This window comes from Trichophyton benhamiae (genome assembly GCF_000151125.1).
Source record: "Trichophyton benhamiae CBS 112371 chromosome Unknown contig01462.26, whole genome shotgun sequence".
Classification (NCBI taxonomy): domain Eukaryota; kingdom Fungi; phylum Ascomycota; class Eurotiomycetes; order Onygenales; family Arthrodermataceae; genus Trichophyton; species Trichophyton benhamiae.
Window position 1 is genome coordinate 227,978 of NW_003315085.1, and position 21,394 is coordinate 249,371.

Here is a 21,394-nt window from a genome sequence, read left to right on the forward strand (position 1 = left end):
TATTGCGAGCAGGACGAGGCAGTAAGTAATGGCAGCCTCTCTCTGTTGCTGAGTTGTCAATGGCAAAGGAGGTATTGGCCAGCCAGTTAGTGGTGTTGCATTGCTGTGAGGACGGGCTGAACCTTAACTAATGGCGACAAGGAATCAGATGAGAACAGCTCTCCAGGCTTGATCCTGGACTTGGTCCTTATATGAGTATATTTTGATCATCAGGCCGCTGTTTTAGGTCGGAATCCATGGAATATAGATTGATGTCTGCCTTGTGATACCTCCAGCCAGGGGGTCTTCCGTCAAAGGATGACGATACCAGGGGGCATTTCTACCTAGATGAAGCTGTTAGCATAGTACAAGTAGCTAACTAGTTAGTATGGTCCTTCGAGCATTGTTACTGGAGTACAGCAACCTATGGCGAGCTCGTAGACACATATATCAAGCCATAGCGGTAGTCGAATAGCAGCAACCACTCCCCAGAGCCTGAGACCAAAACACAGATAGCTGCAGATGGTGTGTATGGTATATAGACTGCCCTCCCCATGCTATTCCCTAGCAAAGAGCGGTCTATCGTGGTAGTGATAGTGGCGACGATGACGATCGACAGGTAGAGTGACAGAGAGGTTGTTAGAGCGCCGGACGGTGGTTGTTGTTGTTGGTGGTGGTGGTGATGACGATGCGGGGCTCCGTCTGTTGCTTCTGCTCCCCGCCAAACTTCAGCCTCGGAAGCTGAGCATCGCCTAACATTCAACCACTTCAACGCCATCCAGAGAACAGCCTTTGATAGCCATCTGAAGGGAAACGAAGAAGAAGAAGAAGAAGAAGAAGAGCAACAGGCACTCACATACTCACTGATCAACATGGCTGACCCAAAGAGCATCATGTCTCCCGTGGCCACGAACCTCAACCCGCCAAAGAGCGACCCTATCTCGCTCGCAGACCTAGCAAAATCAGACGGTAAGCCAGCCAGAGTCTTCTTGATACCGACCGTTTGTACCTATATATATATATATATATATATATATATATATATTATCGCCGCTCGTTTTGCTAACTTCTTGATTGATTGGCTCCAGGCTCTGACCCCAGCCGTCCTATCCTCGTTGCCATCAAGGGAGACGTCTTCGATGTCTCTGGAAACTCGGCATATGCTAAGGGAGGGAACTATAACGGTGAGCACCGGATAGGACAGCGATTAACTTCATATATACTGATAGTTAAATGTAGTATTTGCCGGCAAGGATTCCTCGAGAGCCCTCGCAAAGTCTTCCCTGAAGCCGGAGGACTGTGTTCCCCAGTGGAGTGACCTGGGAGACAAGGAAAAGGGCGTCCTAGAAGACTGGCACAAGTTCTTCAGCAAGAGATATAACATCGTAGGAAAGGTTGCAGGAGCAACTAACCTATAGGATCTATATTTCTAACGAACTCCCTCCCTTTCCTCCCTGGCTCAGCTCTATGCAATGCACATGACGGTATTAAACATTCTAGTCAATAGCTTTTTCCACTGTATATCTATCCTAAATAACGACCAAACACGCTTTTTTTTTATCCGGTTGATATGAATAAGACACCGCTCACATAACACTCGCTAAATATCAGCAAAGGTTCAACATTCATTTCTTGTTCCTTCTTAGCATCCGCTTTCTAGCAATGATCCTATTCCGCTTAGCAATGTCATTGTTCTTCTCTGTGGACGAGGCCTTCTCTGGGGCCTTTTCAGCTTTCTGTTCAGGTTTTCCTGCCGGCCCTTTGCCATTCTTCGCCCCCTTGAGATTACTCTTGGAGCCGTTTCCTGCCCTTGGCCTCTTGCTCTGCTTCTCATCGTTTTCGTCGCGGCTGCGCTTTATACCGCGTTGAGGGCCTTCCTCCCCGTTAGCTTCTGTAGCAGCTTTTCGGATATTCATTTCTCGTTCTCGCCTTCGGTTGACAACCTGGGCGTTTTCAAGGGCAAATTCCACAATGAGACGCTTCTTTCTATCCGCCGGGTCAGCGTTGGGCGCAGACGCAGACGCCTCAATGGCATGGCCGTTCAACCATCTGAGGCCCATTAAACTGTTTCTGTGCGTAGCGTATTCGATGAATCCGTAGCCCCTGCTCCTGCCCGCTCCAGACTTTTCGCTCATCTTCGAGCCATCCTTGCCCTCGAAAACAACCTTTGCCTGTTTAACAATGCCCTTTTTTTGGGCCTTGCGCAGGTGATCGGCCTCTTTCATCAAGGCAGCGCTTCGACGAGATTCTTCCCAGGATATTGGCTTGCGAAGGCCGTTCTTGACATCCTTTGCAAAACCCACCACGGCCTCGCGTGCAAGTGCTTTGAGGGCCTTGGAATCAATGTGTCGTGGCAAGTTGCGGACAGACAGTCGAGTAAGACTTACATGCAGCATAGGATTGCTCTTGACAAGCTTTTGACGCTGTTTGGCACTCGCTTCTCTCATCCTTCTCTCTGTTTCAGAGAGTTTCGCATATAAGGGGGAATTGGACGGAATTGTTCCCTCCGAGAGCAGGAAGAGTCGGCGTTTGTCATGGTCTCGAGCTTCACGGCGTGTATGCCCTTCCTCCTCAAGCCTCCCAGCCTCTGTTCGGCTCACTGCCTGTGAGACTTGTAAGACACGGCCATCCATGGTATACTTCCCAGTAGGATCGTTGCTCTCGTCCTCGAGAACGGAGTGCAGCTGTCTCGTTGCAGCTTTATGTCTGGGATCTTTGCTTCGAGACGGATCCACGTCTCTGGGAGCCTCGCGGATACAAGAGGAAGCATCTTCCGCTTTGTAGAAGCAGACGAAGGCCGTACCCTTTGGCCGTTCAGTTGCTGGGTCAAGTACAACCCTAGCGTAGCGAACAGGGCCGAACTTGGAAAAGTGTTCATGGAGAGTTTCATCCGTAGCAGAGAAGGGTAGATTCCGTATAAATATTGTTGACGCGTTTCGATCATCCTCTTCCTCTTCTTCCTGCTCGTCATCTTCTGCATCACCCATGGAGATATCTTCGTCCTCGTCCTCATTACCAAGTTCAACTCCCCCATCTTCTTCATCTTCACTAATGGCATCTGATTCTCCATCATCGACGACATCAAGGTGCTCATTCTCCGCAACAGCCTCTTCGCTGTCTCCAGCCTCTTGCTTTCCATCGGACTCCTCTGCAGCTTTGTTCATATTTTCCCATTCATCCTTCTCCACCGCCCAGTCGACGGCCAAGGTCCGCCCATCAACCTCCTTGCCATTGACGCCTTCGATCGCTCGTTCTGCATTTTTCCTCCCTCTCATAACCACAAATCCGAACCCAGCAACCCTCGAACCTTTTTTTGGCACGACGGCATGTTTAATCTTTCCATAACTCCTAAACAACAGTTCCAGATGCTGCGGTTCGGTTATACTCCACGGTAAATTTCGTATTATAAGTTTCGGAGGTAATGATTCCAGCCTTCGCTTCTCCTTGAGCTCCTTTGCCTTTGACGGGGCAGAAGATGGAACACTCTTCCCTGCCTTTTCATCAATTTCTCGATGGCGAGGTTCGGCAAGCTCAATTTTTATTTTCTTCCCCTCAAACACTGAGTTGTTCAGTTCTCTTGCTGCCGATTGGGCGTCTTCGTGGTCTGTAAAGGTAACGAATCCGTATCCCTTGGACTGTTTTGTCTGTGGATCAAGCACAACAGTGGCATGCTTTAGAGGGTATGACTGCGAGAAGTACTCCGTCAACGATTCTGTCGTCGCCGTAGTGGGTAGCGATCGCACGAAGAGCGTCCTAGTTTTGCGCTCTTTGGCCGGGGCTTGCTCTGCGTCCGGAACAGTCTTCTCAGCGGCGACACTGCCAGTCCGTACATTCTCATCCATCTTGAAGCTCCCGCTAGCCGAAAGTCTTCTTCTCTTGTTATTTTCAGCCATTGTCCAGTCGTTGGCTTCGTCGTCTCTGTGCTTGATGTCTAGCAGTGAAAACAAAAGGATGGAAAAAAAAAAAAAAAAAAAAAAAAAACGAAACTTTTTGATTTTAGCTTTGCAGTCGGTGGAGCCATCAAGCAGAAGCCGCATATATAAATACAACGTCCAACTAGCAAGAAGCTAGCAAGAAGAAAGTCACTGGACAACCACGAAGAAATGAACACACCGATATAACGGGACAAAAGCGGCCATGGATGATGAGTATGGCGATATACAGGACTTTCAGGACATCATTGCGACCAGTGAAGCTATAGAAAATGCAGCCTCTGGGCCGTCAAGACAACAACAGCAGCATCAGCAGCAGAGGCCAGAGCCAGCACCCAAGGCGAAGGTCCAGCAGCCCAAGCCGCAAGCTCTGCCAGCGCGTCGAGGGCCGTCGTCCATCCTGGTCTCGTCAAGGCAGAAAGGGAACCCGATACTGCAACATATACGACTAACGCCGTGGGAGTATGCAGATATACCCGCAGACTACCTTGTAGGGAATACAAGCTGCGCGCTCTTCCTCTCTCTGAAATACCACCGGCTGCATCCCGAGTACATCTACACTCGAATCAAGGCTCTGGGAGGAAAGTTCAGGCTACGGATCCTGCTTACGGTAGTAGATATCCCGAACCACGAGGACAGCCTGAAGGAGCTGTCCAAGACGTGTCTGATCAACAACCTAACCATCATCCTATGCTGGTCCGCACCCGAGGCAGCACACTACCTGGAGCTGTTCAAGTCGAGCGAACACGCCCAGCCAACTGCCATCCGGTCTCGCCAGGCACAATCATACAAGGATAGCCTGGTTGAGTTTGTGACTGCCCCACGAAGTATCAACAAGTCTGACGCGGCCAGCCTGATGTCTACCTTTGGGTCGCTGCGGGATGCGATCAATGCACAGCCAGAGCAGATCAGTGCTGTACCGGGATGGGGGGAGAGAAAGGTCAAGCAGTGGACGAACGCGGTGCAGGAAGAGTTCAAAACTGACAGGGCTCCTCGCAGTGCTCCAAGGGAGCCTCAACCCGAGACCCAATCCCAGCCGCAGTTGCAGTCGCAGTTGCAGTCGCAGCCTCAGCCTGGCCAAAGTGACACCAGACGCAGTGCTGCAGACGACACTAGAGAGGCAGACGAGGCTGCCATAGAGGCCTTGAGAGAAGTAGAGAGCCAGCCTGCCGCAGCCCCAGCACGAACAGGGGAGTCTTTCGAGGGCCTCAGCGAAGGGATCCTCGCTGCCCTGTCCAAGTACCGCAATGAATAGCCCCTTTTCTCACCTCTACTCTACTTATGCCTCCTCAGCTGCTTCAGCTTCTCCTTCTCCTTCTACACTTCTTCTACACTTCTTCTACGCTTCTTCTACGCATCTCCCTCTGATATCACCCATCCATCCATCCCCGTCGCTGCCTCCAAGCAGCCTGTGTATTAGTAATATATTACATAACTTCCAGCTCGTTATAATTGGGTATAACACGTGACGTCAGTGGATCTTCCCCACCTTTTTCCGCGTTTGGAACGTTCGATCTCGATCTTTTTTCCGCTGCAGAAAGCAAAAGGCGACGACGACGACGCTCGGAAACGAGACGACGGGCGTGCCGACAGCGACGATATCAACGATTGCCGACAGCGAGCAGACCGCGAGGGAGACGACGGCTGCTCGAGCACTGGAGACGCTTTGGTATTGGGCTCCACGCTGGACCCTCGACACACGACACCTGGGCTGCCGGGATAGTTATCGGAAGAGAGGTGCAAGGGGCGATCGCCGGAGCCTGGTGGCGCCAGAGTCGGGCCTTTTCCCCTGAAGCTTCTCGTCGTTGGCTTCTTTGCTGCCATCTTCCTCCTCCTGTCCGACTGACGCTCCACCTATATAAGATGGCAGTATGGGGAAGTCCGCTGCAACCCTCGATGCAGGCGCGAACCCCAGCTCGTCAGCCAGCTCCCCGTCAGCTCAAGCTGCCCCAGATGGACCGCGAAACTTTGAGTTCGTCCTGGTCACGGATTCCGAGTCCAGAAGACAGGTTCGACGTCATGCGATGCGCCAGTACGTTCACCAGCGGCGGCTCGACGGTATAGCACGGCTTGAGTCGACACGCGTACAGGTTTCCGGCTGGTCAACAGGCAGCAACAAGGTGCAAGGCGAGGCCAGAAGCGTCTCGCCCAAGGTAGAGGAACTCGACGACGACAGTAACGAGCAAAAGGGACCCTGCCGGTCTCGCAGCCAGAATATACAGCGCAAAACTAGCCAGCGAGCAGCGGCTGTGGCGGCAACGACAGGCCAGAAATCTACTAGGAACTCCGTAGGAGGCTCTCCGGCCGCCGGATTTCCCATAGTCGATCCGAAGGCAGAGTCGCCGCTCGCTGCATTCGAACCATTCAACTGTCTTCCGCTGGTATTGAAGGAAGCTGATAATAAACTAATTGATCACTGTAAGTCGGGAGCATTGACACATACACGCAAATATTTGCAGTATCTGGCTAACTGCTTGTCCTTTTCTTTTTTATAGATGTGACCAAGTACCCAATGATGATGTATAAAATGGAAAATGCCCAGCAAGACAACCCTATCCGAGCCATATTCCATAACATAGCGCTTCATGACCCTGTCCCGTTTCAAGCCATGCTGGCTGTTGCTGCAAAGCACAGGGCTGGCATGGAGGGGCAGGTGGAGACCGTACAATCCCTGACACACAAGATGCGTGCGCTGAAACTCATCAAGGAGCGACTAAAAAATGATGATATCGATAAGGAAGATGGCACTTTGTACGCAGTCGCTAGTCTGACTGTTATTGAGGTACGCACTTCACTTGACATATGCGTTATGTTCGTACGCTAACCTAAAAGTTAGAAATGGTCGAAAGATTCCGTCGTTGAACGCACTCATTTCCAGGGAATCAAACAGTTGATCCGGAGGCGAGGAGGCATGCAAGCAATGCGGACGAGAAGTGCCACTGGTCCGTTCTTGGAAAAAGTCGTCTACTGGTAACTACACTCATATTCGATGGAAAACGAGTATCAAAAAACTGACTTCCATTCAGGGTCGATTTTTGCTGCGCTTCCAATGCCATCGTGGGTGCTGGCCTTCCCTGGACCGGCGAAATACCTGATGTACCCCCCAAGAATCTCAGCTTCGTACCCCCGGAGGTTATTCCTGTGATTCCCGCAGAAGTCCCTGCAAGCGAAGACCCCGATGACATTCCCGACATTCTTCAAGCATGTGAGGATTTTCTTGCATTTTTCCGGTCCCTAGATGACTTGGAATGTGCATTCTTATACAATCAGCCGCTGCCACCTTTAAGATTGGACGGGTTGGAAAGCCCACAGAGGCCCTTTGAAGAGACTTCTCCACTTTATACTCTTCTGGCTAACCTGCCAGATTACGATCATGGTATTCGCGATGTTCGCTTTATTGATGAATACACGTGCATGGCCTGCTTATTTTACCTGAACTTTGCGCTCCATGACTACTACTTAAGCCATAAAAACTTTGACGGCTATCTGAACTGGGTGAATAGTGCCATCAGGGCGGTAAATCCGCGTTCAAGTCCAAGCATCGCCACACTCCTCTGGATATTCCTTAACAATGGTGGATTCAAATATAATGAGAAGTCTGATTCTGGGGAAAGAAACTGGCTAGTCTCTAGGATGCTGCGTATCGCAAAACGCCTGGAATGGAAGCAGCACGGCAGCCTCTGGGACAAGCTACGTTCCACTATGTTTCAATTCTTGCTTACCCAAAGCCAATGCGGCCTTGGACGGCCGTTTATCAACGAGGTAGAGCTTAATGCTCGTAAAGAAAGGTTAAGTCGCGGCAGACAGTTCATATGGGATGAAGATGAAATGAGACAAAACATCCTTGGAAGCCTATATACTGGACCTCCAATCTTCGGACAACCGCCTGTTCCTGTCACCATCTCCCCTAATTATCCTCAAGGCTCAGTTATAGCCGACACTGCCATTGGCCTTTAGGAGCACGTTCCTATATTCGAAAGAGAATTGGCGGAGTCTTGCTGCATTTACCTCTGATGATTGCATACGGATATTGTGTCATCTACCGTTATACATGTTGTTTTGGAATACTTGGTTATTTCTTGGGGTTTGGGTAGAGCATGGAGAATTTTCTATTTACTGTTACTCCCCTTATAGGATAGATACCCTCTGTGAGTTGGAGATGCCACGTCTTGGGTTTTTTGTGAGAAAAGTATATACTGCGACGGCCTTTATGAATTAATATGTTCTGATATTATATGATCGTGACTTGCAATGTCAGTTTCAATATACTTAAAAATATCTTCTGTTCCTTCTGAGTTCCGACTCCAATTAACGTTACTTTGGTACATTCTGGTAACCAATTTGGCGCATTTCACGTGATAATGACTCGCCTCCTGGGGCACTGTTACAAGGACTCAGTTGTATACGAGCTTTTGCCGCGCCCAAGAGGCTTGGAAAATAGGCAGCAAGCAACCAGGATAGTGCATTAAGAACTAAAATCTTCTGCGGTGGACAAAGAAGGAACGTCGAGGACAAAGAAAAGAACAATAATGCTGCATTACTCGGTTTGGATTTCATATTTAAACCACCGTCAAGTTAGTGACACTTGATTTCAACATCGACAACGATAGCTATGGACACGGCCGAATCAAGAGACAGCGATGCTCCGTCAGCCAGTCAGAGAAACCCGGCATTGCAGAGAGCGGTATTGATAATCCTGATATCTAGAACCCTAAGCTTGCTCACGTAGCTAATCATGGCATTTATTACTGTTCACTACCCAGTGCGATAATTGTCGCCTCCGAAAGGTAAGTTAATGTCTATCAGACACACGGAGTAACCAATCGTGCTAACAGCTGGTTTTAGATAAAATGTGACAGAACTTCTCCATGCTCTAATTGTCGAATTGGGAAGACAATATGTCGAACCACGCCTCGAGTAAAGGAGCAGCGCCAACGAGTGTTAATTTCGCATCAATAGTATGCTATTTACCCATTTTTGTTATGCTAGCCCGGAAATATCTGGTGGTGAAATATCGATTCTAAGTTCTCCTGGCAGTGAAAGGAAGATCGAGACTATCGATGAACGGCTGTCGACCATAGAGCGTCTGTTACAGGACCTCACTCTCTCGTTGCCTGCGGCCACAGCTTCACAATCAGTACCTAAAATACCACCACCGCCTTCATCAAGGCATCATGACGGCTCGAATGTACCTGTGGCCATACGGAACTCGGAGGAACCTGAGACGAAACGGACCCCGGAGTTCGAGGGCGAGTCGTCATTTAGCGCCCACTCGATGCATGCAGGCGCTCTTTTCGAGAACGCTATGAAAAGAATACCCTTTGCACATGTGCCCATGATGTCCCATGCCTTATCTGCACTGCAGGATATAATAAAACGCCAATCCCTGCCGTCATCTGTGAATGTTCTACGATTCCCCGGGCAGCCGCCCAAAAAGAGGATAAATTTCTCTGACTTGGAATTGCCTCCTTCAAGTGCCGTTTTGACTCTTCTAAGGCTTGCAAATGGTATGTCGACATCTATATTCTCCACTATTTGAGCTTTTGCTGTTGGTATATTAATTGGAAGAAATACGTTTGCAGACAACCCACCCCTTTTCTTCCTCACGCTGCCTGTGATGAACATATCACACTTTACACAAATGTGTAAAGATCTTTACTTTTGTACGGAAGAATACTCGTCTGGACGATTCGCTTCGGTTAACGCTATATTGGGGCATCTGTTCAAAGAGATTTCATTTCGGTTCAAGGATGATCCATCCACCGCTAAGTTCCCCGAATACAGCGAGCTCTGTATGTCGAATTTTACAGTAGTTATTAGTTCCTTTGATATGTTTACAGAGCCAAGTTTGGATAACTTGATGGCCTTGACATACGCTGTACGTTTGGCTCCATTCAACCGAGATCCCATTCCTTACTGAATCCAACTAATTGGTTTCCAGATACTTCATGCAACTGAGTCCGCAAAAATATCACTATGCTGGAATTTCGTAGCGAGTGCTGCTCGAATGGCTCAGAGCCTTGGATATCACCGCTCTGTTGCATCTAAGGATGACAAGCCTGATGATGTCCGCCTGAAAGCATTTCTATTCTGGTTCATATACTCTATGGACCGAAGTCTGTCCCTGTGTCTAGGAAGAGCTGCCTTACTCCCGGACTATGACATCGCGCTTCCATACCCGTCCCTGTCGTCGGATACGTCACTGCAGCCTTGGCATATACTCTTTCACTATTGGCTTGACTGCTCTAGGATAACTGGAGAGGTGTATGAGCACCTCTACTCCGTTAGAGGCGTTTCCTCGAGTGCAGAGACTCGTGCAAAAAAAGTCTATGAATTAAGCTACCGACTTCAGGATTGGAGAGATCAAGTCATTGCAGTAAGTTACTGACCATGACCTTGCAAAAGGAACCTGCTAAACCTAACCCGTGCCTCTAGATCGATACCCAGGAAGCGTATCATAAAGCGCATATTCAATGGATTGTCCCAGCCTCGGAGTTGACATATAACCTGATAGCCACTATCATCCAACGCGCTGCGCCTCCAACTCAACCACCCGAGACTCCCTCTGGCCTCAACCTACAGTGTGTACAAGCAGCCAGGAAGGCTCTGCAGATTCATCAACAGATATTCCTTTCTCTCGAAAAGGCTGATTCATTCTTTTTCAGCGGATACATTACCTGGTAACGTTTACCTAACGGAGCAACCAAACAGGTCTCTCTTTGGCTAACTCGCACTATATAGGGTTCTCCTGCAGTGTCCCTTTGCTCCATTTATGGTAACCTTCTGCCATACAATCGCAGCCTCAGACCACGATGACCTAAAGCTACTCGGGGAAGTTGCAACTTCCCTCCAAGCGGCAGCTGATGTGTCGGAGGCAGCAGAGCGGCTATACCGACTATGTTTGGTATTTTACCAAGTGGCAAAGTTATATGTGGATGTCCAACCCAAGGAACCACACAACCACCCTGTGATACCGAAACCAGGGGAAGCTTTTGATGACTATCTTACTTCTCTCGGGTTCGGGCCTAATACACTTACTCCCGAGACGGCCGAGAGTAGCACCAATACCAATTTAAACGACCTAAATGAGGCTTCTATACCTGCATTCCAGATGCCGCCTGAGATGATGGAGACAGACCTGTCACATACCCTTGGAGACTGGTTTCTTGACAACCAGTACATGATGGGTCTGTTAGATTCTGATCTATAAGTACCATATTCCCGTTTAGGCTCTACCGTGCATGTCATACCTGTGACAGTCTGACTATAGCGACTACTCAATATAAGAGAAGGGCCTGCTTCTCAGGGTGTATTTGTATCATAATCCCCCCTCCTCAGTTCTTAAGACGGCTCCCTACTTAATCTAAATTCTAGTCTTATAATAGGCTATGATTTTTTATAGAGAAAGGACACGATGAAGTGGTATTTATTTAAGTCAGCAGTCTGCATATATCTTTATGTCTTAACCCGACAATAACTAAGATGCCTTTCTACAAAGCAGTTCTAATAGCACATTTGAACTGTCATGCGCATAGGTTAGCATAAAATGTAATTGGCCGTCATGCCTACAGCAGCGGTTAGTCTTACCGGAATGATTTTCATCTGCAAGAACGCACATCTACCAGTCAGTAAACATGATCACGAGCAAGCCGGGGCCAAAAGGACCTTACGTTGTCAAGATCCCATACGCCAGAGGTAGCATAGATGTCCTTGGATAAGATCTCACGGATCTCCTCAACACCTTCGGCAGCGACAATGAGGGTGCTCCCGTTCATGGGTGGAGGGTTCTCGCCCTCCGCCGGGTGGTGGTCAAGCATCGAGCCTGCAGCAGCAGCAAGGGGCGTCAGGGCTCGGTCAAAGAACTAACTAACCGCCAGCGATTGATTGTGGCCATGCATGATCTTACCTCCCATCTTGAGGAACCCGGATTCCAGTATCGGGCCGAGGTTCTGGAGGTGAATGCTGCATCCATCCATTAGCAGAGCACCTATTATGCACATCAAGCGGCCCGATGATATAGTTATATGCCTGCGTCTCCTGCTCCATTAATGTAGTGAAAAGGTCGGCTTACTTGCGAACTTCCACCCGCTTTGCCAGCATGCCCGGCTTGTCAGGCAGCATGACGATCCATTCTTTCTTCGACGGCGCTGAAGTTGCCATGTTGCGGGCGAGGATGGGAGCCTGGGGCCGGAAACAGAGCTGAGACCGAGACAGAAGAGGCAGAGAGCTGGCGAGACGGATGCGAGGCGCAAAGGACGAGAGAGACAGCGAAGAAGAAGCGCGCAGAGAGACCGCGGGGTGCATGTTTGCACTTTGCAGCGAGTTTATGGTTTACGTATGGAGAACGCAGGCAAACAGCCGGTTAACTCGTTATTCGGTAGCTATTAAGTTAGTGAGCAAGGGGAGGAAGGCCGCGGTAGTTCGTTAACCAGTTATAAATAGTACCGCTGGTTGCTAGGGTCTGCGACAAAGACTCTCGGGCAACGAGAGGCCTAGCTGCTGCGAGACGGTCCAATTTGCTCTACTGTCGCTGTGTTTAAACACTGGACTGAGGCATAGTGTAATATCATACAATCAATATGTTGATATAATTTTTGATACCCAGATTATATACAGCTCGTTGTTTACTCTATCAATGAAAATAGCCAAGAGAGACATCCAAAACATAACTAGTTATAGGAGCAAATGCCACAGGATTACAGCTTCGACGAGGGAGCATCCTTCTTGAGCATCGCTTCTGCGACTTTTCGGCGCTGGATTTTGCCTGTGCGAGGACGGGGTTAGCCAGTCATCCCGCGGTTACATTTCTCAAGAGAAGATATACATACCGGTAGCAGTCTTTGGGATTTCGTGGAGGATCCAGATCTTTGCGAGAGAGAATAGCAGTTAGTCAGGGTGCTGGCCAGAGATAATTAACATGTTTGCGGCTGTTGTATACTCACTCTCTGAGGAACCTTGAACTTAGCGACTTTCGGTGCAATCTCAGACTTCAGCTGGTCGTCTGATATGCTTCCCTTTTTCTTGAGAACGACAGCCACGCCGATGTTCTCACCGTACATGTTGTCTGGGATGGCGAACGAGACGGCTTCGGCGACATGCGGATTCTGGGCGATGACATTGTCCAGCTCAATGGGGCTGATCTTCTCTCCGCCCTTGTTGATCAACTCCTTGATTCTACCGGTGATAAAGACGTAGCCGTCTTGGTCCTTCTTACCCTGGTCGCCGGTACGGAAGAAGCCATCCTTCGTGAAGGACGATTTGTTGGCAGCAGGGTTGTTGAGATAGCCCTTGGTGACGTTTTCACCTCGTACACAGATCTCTCCCTCGGAGCCCTGGGGAACTTCCTTGCCATTGTCATCCAGGATACGGACCTCCACACCTTGACCAATACCAACACTTCCAGGCATTCTCTTTCCCGGTGGTAGTGGATTGCTGGTCATTTGATGAGAGGCTTCAGTCATGGCATATGCTTCCAGAACAGGAGCATTGAACGCACGCTCAATTTCGTGGAACGTCTTGGGAGATAGCGGTGACGAACATGAGCGAATGAATCGGATCTTCGGCATCGGGGATGGGAATGGATGCTTAAGCAGGATCTGGTGTATGGTGGGTACTGCCGTATACCAATTGGCCTTGTAGGTGATAAAATCCGACCAGAACTCAGAGGCAGAGAATTTGGGCGGTACAACGACAGAACCTCCGGACTGCAGCGGGGCAAGGAAAGCAGCGAGTAGTCCGTGAACGTGGAATAGAGGCATGACAAGATAGGTTCGGTCATCGCCCGTAAGGGAATAGGTAGCCTGGATGTTTCCTGTCATGACTCGTTTTTAGATTATGGTGCTGAGATGGTTGACAGGCGGATGGATGGCATCACTTACTCATAGTTCTAGTGAGGTTCTGGTGGGTGAGTGGCACGGCCTTTGGTCTGCCAGTCGTGCCACTGGTGTGCAGAACTAGAGCAATATCATCTGGCTGAGCAGTCTGGACCTGCAGGCCTCCCTTTCCCGCCAGCTTGCCGTGTTCCTTGACATCCAGCACTACCTTACCGCTGTCGAAGTAGCACTCCGCAATGGCAGCATTATACTTCTTTGCCGCCCTCACCGCAGCACTGTTCTGTGCATATGCGCCCCTTGGAACAAGGGCCAAAGATGAGCTTAGGTCGTCGATGTAGAACTCGAATTCCTCCTGCTTGTATGCCGGGTTGAGCGGCGCGGCGATCGCCCGCTGCCAGGAACTAGCAAGGAACGAGACGATGAACTCGTATGAATTCGTCAGGGCAATGGACACAGCAGCACCATGGGCTACGCCTAGCTTTGCCAGCTGCCCCTGGAAGGCTGCAATGTCGGCGCTGAGTGTCCCATAGCTGGCGATAAACGGCGCTGGCTTCCCAGGCACGATCACGGCCGGCTGATCTCCGGAACGAGCAAAGGCGGTCGAAAGGGTCGTCATTTTGCTATCCTGCGTGTGCCTATGGATAAATCATGCAATGCACAGCCGTATCCAGGGCTGCCGACTCAGTACTTCTATGCAGAGGAAGATATAAAAACTGCAGAAGAGACCAAACATCCAAGGGGGGCCTTTTGCTCCGTATATAAAACAAACTTAGGGGATCTTCGGCTGTTCGTCATTTTCGGCTGCAGCCCTCGGCCCGTTGATGACATAAGCGTCTAGTTGGAGATGGTTTTCCGGCTTTACCCCCGCACGAGCAAAACAGTTCCCCAGCTCTTTCTATTCGTCGCGCCATCTTTCTTGCTGCCTATATTGTGGCAACTCATGCTGCCGGCCTGCATATACTGTGCGGCTGAGAGCCTGTCCTGATCGGAGCTTGCTGAGGACAGCACCCTCTATCCCGTGTTCGTCCTTCAGCCGGCCATGTGCGTGCGGGGATGAGGAGATGCGTGAGGGGAAGTATCTAAATACAAAAATTTGGAAGCAACCAGCTCAGCTCGCGGATGGGATGCAGGATGCAGGATGCAGCAGACGGAGAGAAAGAGAGAGGGCTATTTGGCAGAGGATGGTGCGATGTTGTGACAGCTTCATCTTTTTTCAGCCGGGCGTGTATATCGAGCAGAGAGCTGAGGCTGCCTCGCTGAACCTAGCAGCTACACATCAAACCCTGAAGAGACGAAAATATCTCGGGATGATTGGTATAGAGAGCACTGCATTGTCTCTCTTATAATTTTGTTCTTTTTGTGCCAGTGCTCTGTTTAGCCAATCATCTATTGCTTGGAAGGTATCATCTTGGTTCTATTACTTGTGCTTCGTGCCCTTGTTATTTAACTATTCGCCTAATCAGGTGCCTTTGGTCGAACATAGACGTACTGTGAGTATAAAGTTGCGGTAAGCCTCAGCTCCTCTCCAGGGTACCTATAAGGAGAATCTAGTAAAATTAGAATAATATAACGAGGGAGGCTCGCTCTCCCTCTTATAACGTCATCTAGGGTATTCGCTTTTTCAATGTATAAAGGGATTCCCACTATGGATGATAGTACGTAATTTTTACAGCTAGCCCAAGAGTTATTGATTTTCAAATAGTCTATCATTAGAAAGTGAACAGATCAAGTATTGTTTTCAAAACTCTTTCGTAGTTCCTCCGCAAGGGAGCCAAACGACGATAGAATGCCGGGGCGCGGTTCGTTCAGGTTTTCATCTGGATACGGGACCACTGTTCGGATAACTAGGTTTTGTATTGCATAATGAAACTCCTTCACATCGTTAAATGGCCCCAAAAAGCGCCTTTGATAAAGGCCTACATCTAGAGCACCATCTATTGCCATAATTCGACCCCCAGTTAGATTTCGAAGCTGAGCTAGGTATACGTTAGTCTGGAGACAGATATTTGTTTCCTGATCCTAATTTAGATCATTCCATATTTTATTTAATGGGTTTCCGGGTATATACTCCATCACTATACAGAATTTCTTGCCCCATTCCGTCTGGACATACCTCGTCTCATATACTCTTGGGACAAGGATAGTTGTGGCATTAGCAGCGAAAATCCATTGCATGGGCCTCTTCAGTGTCTAATTCCTTTCTTTTTAAAACACGATTCTCGCCCAAAAGAATGGGATGCTTTCCTTTGGCCATAGGGTACCCGCATAATTTGAAGTCTAGGCCTCTTCTTACCTGAGCCTCTGAGGTTAGGAATTTGCCCCAAAACCCTTTTATTGTACTTGATAAAAAGTCATTCTGCAGGACTAAACCTCTAGACAACCTCGTGTAAAGCATGCCTTCGTAGAGCACATAACTCCTCCAACCATGCGCTGAATTAAGCTTAACTTAACAAGGAAGAGGCTGAAATATGTGCCTAAAGATCATTGGCTGGGCAGGCAACGATGGACCCGGCCCGGGACGAAAGCTTAACTAAATACCTGTGAGAGGAGGAGTAAACCTTGGTAACTAGATGATAGACGTATCGAAAAGCACCATAGCAGTGTTAATTTATTCGCTAACCTATACGGAGCATACGTAACTCATAGACCATATCCAGGAGGGGGGACAAAATTATATGCAATTGTAGAAAAGGTGGAACGCACTTGTTTCGTGGGAAATTTCTTATACTTACACTTAAGTTAGCTGGAAAGAAGGGCCTAGACTCTTAGTTAATGAATATGACCTGTAGATTTTGTATGCATAATATGGAAGAGGTATATAACCAGTGGGATTTTGGTTAACCCCCCCCCCCCCCCCCCCCGAGGGGCCACAAGATACACATCGCGAGGTTATTTATCCTCAAAGCATGGCTATAGTTATATTACGCCGCACGACAGTTGGACCTACAAAGAGTTCTAGACCTGGAGGTAACTGGGAGAAGACCTGATCAAATATCACAATCAGTCTCGCAGATAAGGACTGTGTCAGAAGTCTGCGTCGCGCAACTACCCACTCTGTCAATGCTAGACACGATTGTGATAACCATGCCTGGCTCCAGGACCACTCACAGCCGCCATCGGCGCCTGATGGTGGTTCATAGACCCTAAGTCCAATGGAATGGCCAACGCGACCGGGCATATTCCCATAGCCTCGGGACGAAACGGCTAGCGTCACCAACAGGAGCCGCAATGACAGCATTCATACCAGCATTCGTAATCTTGCAGGCGATATATGGGTTCTCAATCTCATCTGGGCCCTTGACCATACGGCAGACGTCGACCAGCCAACTAAGTATAAAATCGACTAACCTTGCATCCGGCAGTATTGTTGGAGTTAGCATGGAGCGTTGACTTTTAATGGTGATGAAACTCACTTCTGCACGCTCTTAGCAACCAAACTTACGCAAATAGGCATAAACCCTCACGTGATAGCGATATATGGACGGGCCTATCTCGGAACCTTTGAAAGCTTCCCCCGATATGGATGAAGGCCTTCGTCGCAGCTAGTGGGCGGCGATGCCAGTTCTAAAGAAAGACTAAGGATTCGATAGCAGCTTCTCCCTCCTTTATATACGGAGCATCCCAGGAAGTCTTCAAAATGTCCTCCGAGAAGACGACTACGCCCAAGCCGGGTATGTCGCTCTATGCGAATTTGCTCGACACTCCTGAGGGCGCCTCCATCTCGCGCGCGCCGGTAGTCTTCAAGCAAGCTACAGACGCTCCCCAAGATGACCCTGCCATGAAAAAGCAGCAGATAAGTGCCGGTAGAGCTTATACCCTCTCTCTTCAAACAGTCTGTACCGACATGATTGGCTCACTTGTATCCCGAAAACCCTCTTTTGGTTTTTTCCTTTCTATATGAACTACAGCTTCTCTACGGTTTCAGCCCACAAAAAGACCACAGCTGCCTTCTCAGAGGCTAAAGGCGAAATCCGGCATCTCGAAACCGCCTGTTATTACAAGCTCAGCAAGTCCTGCAACCCCAGACCAGGGTACTACGAGTGGTGCAGTAACCGCCGGCCGTCCAACTGGAAAGTCGACGATTGCAGATTGGACAGCCACGGCGGACGATGACGATGTTAATGGATATTATGGAGGAGAAAAGAGGCAACGCGGTGGTAGGAAGAAACGGAAAAAGAACTACGAGTCTGAGGTCATTATACAGAACTGGGATGACATCTACGATCCAACGCGCCCCAACAGCTATGAGGCATATAAGCATAGCGATGAGAAGATACGAGAGGTTAGAGAGTGGAAGGATCGGCTGTATGCCCATCGACTGGCGCAACAGTATAACAGTGATGAAGACAGCGATGAAGAACGATCGAGGCCGCAAATGAACAGTACGTTATTATTCCTTTCTCTTTTTCTGTCTCATTTTGAAGACGATGCCAACCATGCATATTTCTTGCAGGACAATTTGCTCCTCCCTCATCTTTTGCGCCGCCGCCCAACCTGAATGCGCCCCCGGAAGAGTCTCCAGAGCCTCAACGTACGTTCTCGGAAGCTGTCCCACAGCCCGCCGTAGAAATTCCTGATGATTCAACCGGCGAAGAGGCGTACGCGCGACGATTACGGCTGAGTGCGAACATCAACCAGCCAGAGCCACCCCCTCAACCCTCGCAGCCATCACAGTTATCACAGCCATCACCTACGAATGAGGCTCCCGAATCGACAGCTCCAGCTAGCCATAACTACAGTGCAGCCACCATATCTCGCCCTCCTGTTCGATACGCATTGCCTGCAGCACCTGGAGATCTTCCCGCTACTGAAGCTGAACTTGAAGAAACATTGGCAAATGAACAAGAAGATGCAAACAAGGAAGGAGATGAAGATGCCCCTCGCTCCCTCAGACCAGGCCAGAAGGGCTTCGCAGAGCGACTGTTAACTAAATATGGCTGGACAAAGGGCTCTGGTCTTGGAGCGAATGAGTCCGGCATAGTCAATCCGCTCCAGGTCAAAGTACAAAAACAGAAGAAGAAACCAGATTCAGAAGGACGCGGAGTTGCTCCGCCTGGTGGCCCAAGGGGTAAAATCGTCGGTGGTGGCAGAAAACAGGAAGAGCAAGGGAAGTTTGGCCCCATGTCTGACGTTGTTATTTTGCATGGAATGGTAGACGGACTGGACTTGGATGCGGAGCTAGAATCGGGCGAGCTAATGCAGGAGATTGGAGATGAGTGCGGCGAAAAGGTATGGCATCCTTATATCGTCTTGAACTTGTGGTTGGACTAGTGGGGACTTACAGATTCGCAGTACGGCCGTGTCGAGCGAGTTTACATTGATCGAAACAGCAAAGACAGGATCCCTGTCTTCATCAAATTTACCAATCAACTATCTGCTTTGCGGGTGAGTTTGGGGAGCCATCGCTGGATGTGTAGACCTTGCTAACGGTTAGATATAGGCGGTTAATGCACTCGAAGGCCGAATATTCAATGGTAATACAATAACAGCCCGCTTTTTTGATAGCGAGAAATTCGAAGAGGGAATATATGATTAGTGCAATGCCAACAGTAAAATACTTCAGTCATGCCTATGTATTTGTAGATAGAACTGCACACTTAAGCTATGATAGATCACTACCTATCAAAAACTGCGATTTATTTATAGAAGCTGCCAACAGAGAGAGAGAGAGAGTTTTGACTGACACGTGACATCCCCACTTCCAATTGGAACGTCAGTCTTGGCCTTTTTTCTTTTTCACTCTATCGATCTTGAAGCCAAAGCAAGCAAAGAAGAAAGAAGATCACGCAGCAGAAGATCAAGAAGTGTGAAGAGGGAGAAGTGACTGTTTAGTTTATGTCGTTCGTGTTACGGTATAAAAGGGAGCCTTTCATTCGTGACATATCCAGGGTTTCTTCTTTTTTCAACCTCTTGCCACTGTCAGACCATACCGGCTATCGAGCAAGCGACTTGACCCATTCAGACCAGGCAAGATGTCTCTCTGTATAAACAGACTGACTGAGGAACGGTGAGTGCCTTCGATGCGTATCTATATGAGCTCCGTGCTGAGGACTGACGCTGTTTTTCTCCGGCGGCGCAGTAAACAATGGCGAAGGGACCACCCGTTTGGGTTCTTCGCGAAGCCATACCGAACACCCCAGGGCGCCCTCGACCTGAAAAGATGGGAATGCGGAGTACCGGGGAAATCAAAGACGCTCTGGGACGGTGGCCTGTTCAAGCTCGATCTAATCTTCCCTGACGGTGAGTTTGCAGACTGATTTCTGTGGCAGTCAACCAAATCAAGCTAACCAATATCTTTTTTCGATTCTGCGCAGAATACCCAACAAAACCCCCAAAATGTATGTTGACCAGACAACAACCGAAGATATATGCATGATAGGTGTCTGACCATGAATGCAGGCAAATTTGTTCCCCCGCTCTTCCACCCGAACGTCTACCCGTCTGGAACTGTATGCCTGTCCATCTTGGCAGAGGACGACGGCTGGAAACCGGCGATTACGATCAAGCAGATCCTTCTTGGAATACAAGACCTTCTCGATGACCCGAACCCTGAATCTCCTGCGCAGGCCGAGGCTTACAACTTATTCAAAAAGGACCGTCCTGCCTACGAGAAGAAAGTACGGCAAGTTGTAAAGGAGCATCCTGCCGTCTAGAGACACGACGCCTTGCGGATTCATTCGACGCTTCATCTAAATTTCTCTATATCGTTTTTCTCTTTCATTCTGCACGTTAGCACGGCGTTAATTCCCGTCCAGATCTACTTTCGCCCCCCCCTATCTTTTCTTGTCCACTTGGTCTATGCCACTGGGGGACTCGTCTATGTAGGAGACTTAGAAGTCTAGTTTATGAGTTTATGACAACGGCCTGATTAGATTATCTCGCACTTTCGCTTCTGATACTCTGTAGAAACCACTTCAGCGCTAAACGGCGCCTGCGCGGCACCATCCTGGCTCTTCCTCGTCTCCCCCTGCCTGCACGCGATCAGGGTGACAAGGGGTGGAAAGCAAATTACCGCCTGGCTGGCAGCTGATTGGCGCGGCACGAGGCTCAAGCGCCCAGCTCCGTCATCGGAGGACAGGGAGGCAGATGGGCAGCAGAAGACAGTCCGCGACACAGCAGCTGGGGGCAGCAACTCTCTACGCAGACACCTCCTAGACACATAGCTATCCATGTAAGCTCCCTGACGACTGACTGACTAACCGGTAGCTAGCCTGAGTGCTTCGGCTCTTGTCCTTATCTTTTTTCTCCCTTTTCTTTTTTCTTTTTTTCTGTTACTCCGGGTGAGTCAAAAACTTTGATTCCCACCCTATAAAATAATTTATTGCCCCTCGGGAGAAGAAGCACAAGTCAAGGAGAACAAGGCCGAAGAGACAGGCGAAAGAAGAGAAGACACGAGAAAGACGAAGAGCAAGAGGCTTCAGAGATCAGGTCAATTGGACTCGCGATTTCTTGGATTGCAATAGTTGGTTCTACTGTGATATCTTTACCTCCGCCGCAAAGATGTGTGGCATATTTGCCTGCCATTGGTATGACTCCCGCCCCGGTCGACTTCACCAGCAGTTTCTTTTCTTTCCTTCTGCTGCTTCAGGATGGGCAATCGAGGCCTATGCGATGTATTTGGACTGTGTGCTTACTGATATTTGCTTCTAG

The 21,394-nt window shown here is 49.2% G+C and overlaps 9 protein-coding genes across 9 annotated transcripts; 6 read left to right on the top strand and 3 right to left on the bottom strand.

The window, feature by feature from the left end:
- Positions 1 to 327: 327 nt before the first annotated feature.
- On the top strand, positions 328 to 1,397 carry ARB_02678 (uncharacterized protein; the record flags this gene model as incomplete). Its single annotated transcript, XM_003011110.1, has 5 exons — positions 328 to 335; positions 455 to 513; positions 712 to 948; positions 1,068 to 1,163; positions 1,219 to 1,397. The coding sequence occupies 5 exons, from the start codon at positions 328 to 330 to the stop codon at positions 1,395 to 1,397; spliced, it is 579 nt and encodes a 192-aa protein (XP_003011156.1).
- A 207-nt stretch (positions 1,398 to 1,604) lies between these two features.
- ARB_02679 (uncharacterized protein) lies at positions 1,605 to 4,016 on the bottom strand (the record flags this gene model as incomplete). The annotated part of the gene is made up of 1 exon (XM_003011111.1): positions 1,605 to 4,016. The coding sequence occupies one exon, from the start codon at positions 4,014 to 4,016 to the stop codon at positions 1,605 to 1,607; it is 2,412 nt and encodes an 803-aa protein (XP_003011157.1).
- Positions 4,017 to 4,116: 100 nt separating this feature from the next.
- ARB_02680 (uncharacterized protein) lies at positions 4,117 to 5,166 on the top strand (the record flags this gene model as incomplete). Its single annotated transcript, XM_003011112.1, has 1 exon — positions 4,117 to 5,166. The coding sequence occupies one exon, from the start codon at positions 4,117 to 4,119 to the stop codon at positions 5,164 to 5,166; it is 1,050 nt and encodes a 349-aa protein (XP_003011158.1).
- Positions 5,167 to 5,782: 616 nt separating this feature from the next.
- On the top strand, positions 5,783 to 7,868 carry ARB_02681 (uncharacterized protein; the record flags this gene model as incomplete). Its single annotated transcript, XM_003011113.1, has 4 exons — positions 5,783 to 6,329; positions 6,407 to 6,693; positions 6,790 to 6,881; positions 6,938 to 7,868. The coding sequence occupies 4 exons, from the start codon at positions 5,783 to 5,785 to the stop codon at positions 7,866 to 7,868; spliced, it is 1,857 nt and encodes a 618-aa protein (XP_003011159.1).
- Positions 7,869 to 8,871: 1,003 nt separating this feature from the next.
- ARB_02682 (C6 transcription factor, putative) lies at positions 8,872 to 11,121 on the top strand (the record flags this gene model as incomplete). The annotated part of the gene is made up of 5 exons (XM_003011114.1): positions 8,872 to 9,418; positions 9,494 to 9,789; positions 9,853 to 10,287; positions 10,347 to 10,591; positions 10,653 to 11,121. The coding sequence occupies 5 exons, from the start codon at positions 8,872 to 8,874 to the stop codon at positions 11,119 to 11,121; spliced, it is 1,992 nt and encodes a 663-aa protein (XP_003011160.1).
- Positions 11,122 to 11,536: 415 nt separating this feature from the next.
- On the bottom strand, positions 11,537 to 12,215 carry ARB_02683 (uncharacterized protein; the record flags this gene model as incomplete). Its single annotated transcript, XM_003011115.1, has 3 exons — positions 11,537 to 11,773; positions 11,818 to 11,860; positions 11,983 to 12,215. The coding sequence occupies 3 exons, from the start codon at positions 12,213 to 12,215 to the stop codon at positions 11,537 to 11,539; spliced, it is 513 nt and encodes a 170-aa protein (XP_003011161.1).
- A 608-nt stretch (positions 12,216 to 12,823) lies between these two features.
- On the bottom strand, positions 12,824 to 14,360 carry ARB_02684 (NRPS-like enzyme, putative; the record flags this gene model as incomplete). Its single annotated transcript, XM_003011116.1, has 2 exons — positions 12,824 to 13,722; positions 13,790 to 14,360. The coding sequence occupies 2 exons, from the start codon at positions 14,358 to 14,360 to the stop codon at positions 12,824 to 12,826; spliced, it is 1,470 nt and encodes a 489-aa protein (XP_003011162.1).
- Positions 14,361 to 17,381: 3,021 nt separating this feature from the next.
- ARB_02685 (G-patch DNA repair protein (Drt111), putative) lies at positions 17,382 to 19,015 on the top strand (the record flags this gene model as incomplete). Its single annotated transcript, XM_003011117.1, has 3 exons — positions 17,382 to 17,625; positions 17,653 to 18,126; positions 18,198 to 19,015. The coding sequence occupies 3 exons, from the start codon at positions 17,382 to 17,384 to the stop codon at positions 19,013 to 19,015; spliced, it is 1,536 nt and encodes a 511-aa protein (XP_003011163.1).
- A 1,118-nt stretch (positions 19,016 to 20,133) lies between these two features.
- Positions 20,134 to 20,397, top strand: ARB_02686 (uncharacterized protein; the record flags this gene model as incomplete). Its single annotated transcript, XM_003011118.1, has 1 exon — positions 20,134 to 20,397. One exon carries the CDS (start codon positions 20,134 to 20,136, stop codon positions 20,395 to 20,397), a length of 264 nt encoding a protein of 87 aa, XP_003011164.1.
- Positions 20,398 to 21,394: the final 997 nt, after the last annotated feature.